Source organism: Dysidea avara, chromosome 6 (assembly GCF_963678975.1).
Source record: "Dysidea avara chromosome 6, odDysAvar1.4, whole genome shotgun sequence".
In the NCBI taxonomy this organism is placed as follows: Eukaryota; Metazoa; Porifera; class Demospongiae; order Dictyoceratida; family Dysideidae; genus Dysidea; species Dysidea avara.
The window spans coordinates 7,102,206-7,109,853 of record NC_089277.1 but is presented as its reverse complement, the minus strand read 5'-3'; the positions used below and the strand labels follow the sequence as shown (position 1 = coordinate 7,109,853).

The window sequence follows — 7,648 nt, the reverse complement described above, 5'->3', positions numbered from 1 at the left end:
GATAATCGAGGCAGTAAAAATTTTAAACAAAAACTCCTCCCTGGTTTTTCCCCCGATTAGCTTCAAACTCGCTAGACCAACTACCCGTCCAAAACAATGTGTCATAAGGTGGTTTTCGTGTCTGTCATTACGTGCTAACCTTGGTTGCGAGATACTTATCACTGTCAATGGCCATTATAAGTTTAAGATACGCGTATACGGCGTTCCGGTATACACGCGTTGCCAATAGATAATCAGGTGACGTATTGGTCTAAAAGCTTACAATGAAACAGGATCAATCACTTTTTCATGATTTAACCAATCACATCAGCGAATTTGATCATGTGATCTGGTGTGTACACTATCATCAGGCAAATATAAAAAAATTTTTTTTAACAAACCCACCAGTATAAAAGGAGAGTTTCGTAGTGGTTTTTAACATTTACATGCAACCCAAAGTGGCAGGAAATCACTGAGAACTTGCATGATGGTGAAATGCCAATTAATCGCCCAGATTTGTTGGCCAGAGTTTTTAAATTGAAATTGAAGGAGTTGTTGGAAGACATCACTGTACACCATGTACTTGGCAAAGTGGTAGCCAAAATTCATGTCATTGAATTTCAGAAACGTGGACTACCACATTGTCACTTACTGATTCACCTTCATCCTGATGATAAATTACGCAACTCTGAGGATATCGATCATATCAATTCTGCAGAAATACCTGATCAGAATGCGAATCATAAACTTTATGACATAGTGCAATCATGCATGATACATGGTTCATGTGGATATCTAAGGCCTGGATCGGTATGTATGGAGGACAACACGTGCACTAAAGGTTACCCTAAAGAGTTTTGTGAACATACAATTGAATCAGTAGATGGATATCCCAAATATCAACGCAGAGATAATGGTAGATCACTGAATGTGATGAATGTTACTGTGGATAATCGGTGGGTTGTTCCATACAATCCATGGCTGTTATTGAAGTATGGAGCTCATATTAACCTAGAGGCATGTATGTCGATTAAATCAGTGAAGTATCTGTACAAATATGTCTATAAGGGGCATGATTGCATTCAGCTGGAATTTGAGGAGAAGTTTAATCATGATGAAATACATACATTTGTTGATGCCAGATATATAAGCGCACCAGAGGCAGCTTGGAGATTATTTGAATTTCCAATGCACCAACAATCTCATACAATTGTACGTCTTGCTGTGCACCTACCTGATGAACAAAGCGTATATTTTCATCGTGGTGAGGAGGAACATGCACTGCTGAATACAAGTCATAATGATACACACTTAACAGCTTGGTTCAAGCTAAATCAAGTTGATTCTGATGCAAATAGTTTACTATACACTGAGATTCCATCACATTATATATTTGACTGTAAATCAAGGAAATGGAAGAAACATCAGAGAGGAGGTGACAAAGTAATAAGTAGAATTTATGCAGTATCACCCAATGAGACAGAGAGGTACTATTTGCGCAATGTGCTATTACATACCCCCGGTGCCAATAGTTATGCAGATTTACTTAAAGTTGGTGATAGGAAATGTAATTCATTCAAGGAAACTTGCCATTGTTTGGGTTTGCTAAAGGATGATGCACAATGGCACAATACCTTGGCTGAAGCTGCTACCTTTCAGATGCCATATCAGCTTAGGAGAATGCTGGCCATGATATTAACACATGGTGATCCTGCCGAACCATTGCAGCTATGGGAAGACCATAAGGCAGATATAATTGAAGATTATTTGAGAAGACTATCATTTAATGATGCAGTCCAATGTGGCCTACGTGATTTAAATTCATTGCTTATTCAGACAGGCAAATCATTAATTGATTGTGGTATTCCTTTACCAGTTGAGCATGAATGTGATGCACAACCAGATTATGACCTCAATCAAGTTGCAATCTGGCGTTCTCAACTGAATGTACTACAGAGAGATTTAGCTAATGCTGTGTTGGATTCTGTCATGTCACCTAATGAATTTAATCCTACACTGTTTTATTTGGATGGACCAGGTGGAAGTGGAAAAACCTTTACGTATAACTATTTAGTTGCAGAGTTGCATAGTAGGGGATACAAGGTTGCTACTGCTACCTGGACTGGTATTGCAGCCACCCTGTTGATTGGGGGACGTACAGTTCACAGTCTGTTTAAGCTGCCTGTACCACTGCTTGATACCAGCTCCTGCAACATCTCACCTACATCGAACTATGCAGCTATGCTAAGAGAAGTATCTCTTTTTGTTGTTGATGAATCCTCCATGGTACCAGTCTATGCCTTTGATGCCATTGATAGGCTATTAAGAGACATTACAGGCAACAGTAAGGCTTTTGGTGGCAAAGTATTTTTGTGGGGAGGTGACTTTCGTCAGGTGCTTCCAGTTGTACGTCATGGACATCCATCTGCCATTGTTGAAAACTGCATTAAAAATTCCACACTTTGGCCATGTGTAGCCAAATATCAACTCACAACCAACATGAGGGTGCATCAGGATGAAGCTGAATTTTGTGAATGGCTATTAAATCTTGGTGATGGCAAGTTACCAATTAGAGACAGTTCACCCTTTAATGGATGCATTCAAATTCCAGGCCATTGTGTAACGGATTCTGTAGTGAAATCAGTCTTTGGAGATGAATTAATCCACGACCGAGTGATACTTTGCCCTACAAATGATGAATCACTTAAACTCAATGAGACTATATTAAATCTACTTCCTGGTCAGCCATTCATGTACTTTAGTTATGATGATATAGTGTCAGATGATGACAATGAACGTGCACAATATCCTATTGAGTTTCTCAACAGCTTGACACCATCAGGTATACCACCACATCGCCTTACACTGAAGGTTGGTGCAGTTGTAATACTATTGCATAATATGAATGTCCATGAAGGTTTGTGCAATGGGACACGGTTACAAGTATGTCACATGCATGATCACAGTATTGATGCAGAGGTGCTGACAGGCATGAAAGTGGGCTACAGAGTGCTAATACCACGTATACAACTTGCACCATCTGACAGTGGCATGCCATTTGTGTTATCACGGTGTCAATTTCCTTTAAGGCTGGCATACTCAATGACCATAAACAAGGCTCAAGGACAGACATTTGCAAAGGTTGGATTGCATATGGAGCGGCCATGTTTTGCACATGGACAATTATATGTTGCATTGTCAAGGGCACGAAGATTTGCAGATGTCAAGGTTGAAATTTTAGGCTCTACCAGGCAAGGGACACATAATGGAGATACATTTACTGCCAATGTAGTGTATAGACAAATATTAAACTGATTACATTAATTTAATTGATTGTATATATATGTTAATTGATGCAAATATTATACTGTTGGTATGTAATGATGTGATTACTCCTTGATCATTAGTACTGTTGAATTTAAGTGTATTCACACAATGGGACATAACAATTATCTTAGTATCACGCGCATTTTGCTCGGGTACCACTAGTTATTTATTAATAATGGTCTCAATCAATCGTTATATCCCTACTGAGCATTTCCATTATGGTATCTTGAGCACAGTAGGGATATAACACTTCTTATTGTTTTAAAGTGATTTAATATCATGGACTCAGTGGCAGATCTAGGATTTTTAAAAGGGGATTTCTGAAAGTTGGTATAACTGAATAAGACATCTGATGACATTTCTCCAGAAAAGTTTGAGATTTTAGAAGCTCTGAGATTGAATTTGGGATATTTTTAGTTACCAATTACAATAAATCCAATGCCCTAAACTGTAAATAAGACATCTGATGACATTTATACTACAGTTAACTATAGGGCAAATATGGTGACTACAAGCTGTAGCTATGATTGCTCTATTAGAGTAGTTACCTGACTACTCTATTAGAGTATCTCGATCGTTTTTAATGCAGTGGGAGATGAAAGCGAGGGGTCCGCCACGCTTGGAAATCTTGTACGCTACCAAGAGAAATCGGTGATTTCATCAGAAATCAATCCTTGCGAGTGAAGAAATCGTATGATCACTGAAGAAATCAGAAATCAGCTAGGGAAATCATAAATCGGCAATAGAAATCAGAAATCACAGCAATAAATCGGAAATCAGACGCTAGAAATCAGAAATCAGCTAGTATAACTTCGTAAATTGCCTGTCATTACCGTATATTATATAGTGTTCAATGTATATAATCTGTAGCAACTTGCATCTATAGCTTAGTGTATGCAGTTGATTGTATTGCTATTCGCGCTATTTATTATATATAGCTACCCGGCTTGTTATACGTGCTGAATTCGTCGTCTTGCTATAACTATAGTCTACTTATATTGGACTCAGACACACTAAACTGATAGCCTCGGATATAACTACAGCTTTTAAGTAGCTATACTATAATCACTTCGAGTGTGTCTGGAGAGGGAAGTGGGGCTCTTGATCTCACTCTTGATTTATTACTAGTGAGTTATTATCATAACCCATTTTCTGTGGTGCAGCATACGTGTGTAGCTATAATTATGTACATTAATAGTGCATTTGAATTTTGAGTGGTCTTCATGCAGTGATGTAGTTATCTATATAGCTTCAGTGGTAATACATGCATGCAGCTACGCAAAATTTATAGATTTATAATGCATTGTTATAGCCAGCTATTATGACTGCTGCATGTCTTTAAGTTTAAATTTGGTGCTTATTTGAATGAGTATTGCTTATGTGTGAAGGTTGCAATTGCTCAGCTGGTATGCATGCACTGTATAATTACAACTAGTGCACTAATCACAACTTAACATTGCACAATATATATTAAAGGTAGCAAAGCCTGTGTCACAGTGATATATGTTTCCCCGGGTAACGTGTGTCCCGCACACATATCACTAGGGATCCGTGTTTCCCCGCACACATATCACTAACTCGCTAGCGACCTACAAGTCACAGTGATATGTGTTTCCCCGGGTAATATGTTTCCCCTTTATAAAGTCATGTGCAACGTACGTAGTGTTAGCAAAGGCGCACATGCACTTTTAATAATCATAGCTACTCATACCTATAGCTACAACTCATACTATAATTATACATGTTGATGGAAGAAATCAAGCCATTCACTGGCATTCAACTATAACTGTGCTGTGATTTGTAGCTATAGCATCAGTTTAATAAAACAGTAGCTACAAGTACATGTGTACAATATAATACTATCTCTAGCTATATAGAGTAAATCATGTGATTGCAGCTATGTATAACTAATCAATGTAGCTACAAAATAACTTTGGCATGTAGTCAGTCATTATCTACCCCATTGCCGGTTCTATCTGGGGTTCCTCAAGGGAGTATTTTGGGACCCCTATACTCTTCATTATTTACATGAATGATTTACCATCTTGTGCTACCATCAGTAAAACTTTACTATTCATTGACGACACCAAGATTTATAATTTATAATACTGTTTGTAGTCCTGGAGATATTTCACTGTTTCAAAATGATTTAGACTTAGCAACTTTGTGGAGTACAAGATATAATTAAGTTCTTTAATCCAAAAAAGAGTGTCCATCTATATTAATGCAAAAGTCATCACTAATTACAAAATAGCTGACACACAGGTTTTAACAAATAGTTCACTTAAAAATCTCGGTATTATAATATCATCAGACCTATCTTGGGATCAACACTATAAAAACATAATCCCTAAGACCTACAGAATGTTAGGACTACTCCATCGCAGCTTTAGCAAGCATCAAACAGTGACAGCCAAGAGAACTTTGTATATTTCCATTAGTGAGATCGCAAGTTATATACTGTTCAGTGATTTGGAAACCTAACCATATCAAGCAGGGGCGGATCCAGGGGGGGCTTTGGGGGCTGAGGCCCCCTTCATATTTAGGCTTTACTTTATCAATATGATGCTGAGAATTATAATGAAATTTTGTCTTAGCATAATTATATGATCACTAATAATACAAATACTCATAAAACCACCTTATAAACATTTTTCCAAGGTATTATCAGTGAATTTATGCTAAAGTTTATGCAACAAGCATTGGAAGTTTACAAGATCGAGATACTCTAATACAGCAGTCAGCTAACTACTCTAATAGAACATTCACTGGAAACATGTAGTTGGTTCTGTTATGAAATTTTTCCAAATCTTCCTGCACCTATACATACAATGAAGTGCATTGGTCTGTTTAAAGGGCTTCATTCATCCACTTGTGTAGTTAATATGTATGGAAATACTTAATTCAGGTGCATAATTTCCATTGAAAATGCTCTCAGATTCAATCTTGTATTGTTCAAATTTCAAAATTTTCCACGTTCAACATTATTATTTTAACATGCACCTATTCAGTGTTGTGCAATTGTGAGAGGGGTGCATCATGTACTTGGTTGTCTGTACCTACCCAAACTTTTCCATTAGCAAAATGCTTCAGAGAGCCATACCTATAATCTAAAGGCAGTATATATAATCTACAGGCAGAAAATATTGTGAATTTTATGTGGGAATGTCTCCAAATTGCAGTATTTTAGCATCTATTTTTCAAAATTTCCTGGTGGGGGCATGCCCCCAGACTCCCTATAGTTCGAGCATGCTTTGCACACCTCTACCCAAGGGATTAGTACCTTGAGTTAGCCCCCCTTTATAAATCCCAGATCCGCCCCTGTCAAGGACATCACACTTATTGAGCAGGTCCAGAGAAGAGCAACAAAGTTTATTTTAAATGACTATATAGTTCTGATTATTAGTATAGCTAGTATAATTATTGTATTAGCTTGTATAGTAGCTATATAGCTAGTTAGCTAACTATAGCTATATACATGCAATATGCATGGTGTCTATTAGCTAGATAGCAATATATCTACTGAATGGTTGGATCGCGTACTGTTTGCAACTAGCCATAGGACCTTGGAGTTACTGCACGATGGCTATATCTTAGTGGGAAACACGGATCCCTGGTGATATATGTGCGGGGAAACACGAATCCCTAGGAATATGTGTGTGCGGTGAAATATTTAAAAAATCGCTACGGGAAACACATATCACTGACAGCTTTAGGTGGGAAACACGAATCCCTAGTGATATGTGTGCGGGGAAACACGGATCCCTAGGGATATGTGTGCGGGAAACACGTTACCCGGGGAAACTTATATCACTGTGACACCTGTTTCAATTTCTCCACCAAAAGCTGTTTAATTTAATAATGTTGTGTTTAAATGGTTGTGTATAGCTGTATAGTCACTCCATACATGGCAACCAGTTAATGAATGACTTTTTAATTTAATTGTCAACATGATGTCAAGGCACAGCAACTCTTATTGTTGATATTTCCATTCATGATGCTATGATCTCTATAGGGTGTGTACATGAACTAATGTGATAGGGAAAGTATGAATCCATATAGCTATATATTAATCATTAGAAGGACAAAATAATAATTTCTTAATCCATGCAAGTCATAGCAAACTTCTTTAGCATTTCATTGACTTGTCCTGTGGGCAGTAGTATGCTCATCAAAACATATTACAGCCAACATCAAGCAAAGATTTTGAACAATCAATTATGCAGGACATTTAAAAGCTGCCAATAGCTATGGAGCTAACAATATACCATTCTATAACTGTTATTATAACAACTATGTAGCTAGTCCATGTACTTTAATTTGTAAACTTGCCAATAAAATG

At 37.4% G+C, this 7,648-nt stretch overlaps 1 protein-coding gene across 1 annotated transcript; it reads left to right on the top strand.

Annotated features, from left to right (window-relative positions):
- The first annotated feature begins 474 nt into the window (after positions 1-474).
- Positions 475-3,294, top strand: LOC136258486 (uncharacterized). The gene has a single exon (XM_066051800.1). The coding sequence runs from the start codon at positions 475-477 to the stop codon at positions 3,292-3,294; it is 2,820 nt and encodes a 939-aa protein (XP_065907872.1).
- Positions 3,295-7,648: the final 4,354 nt, after the last annotated feature.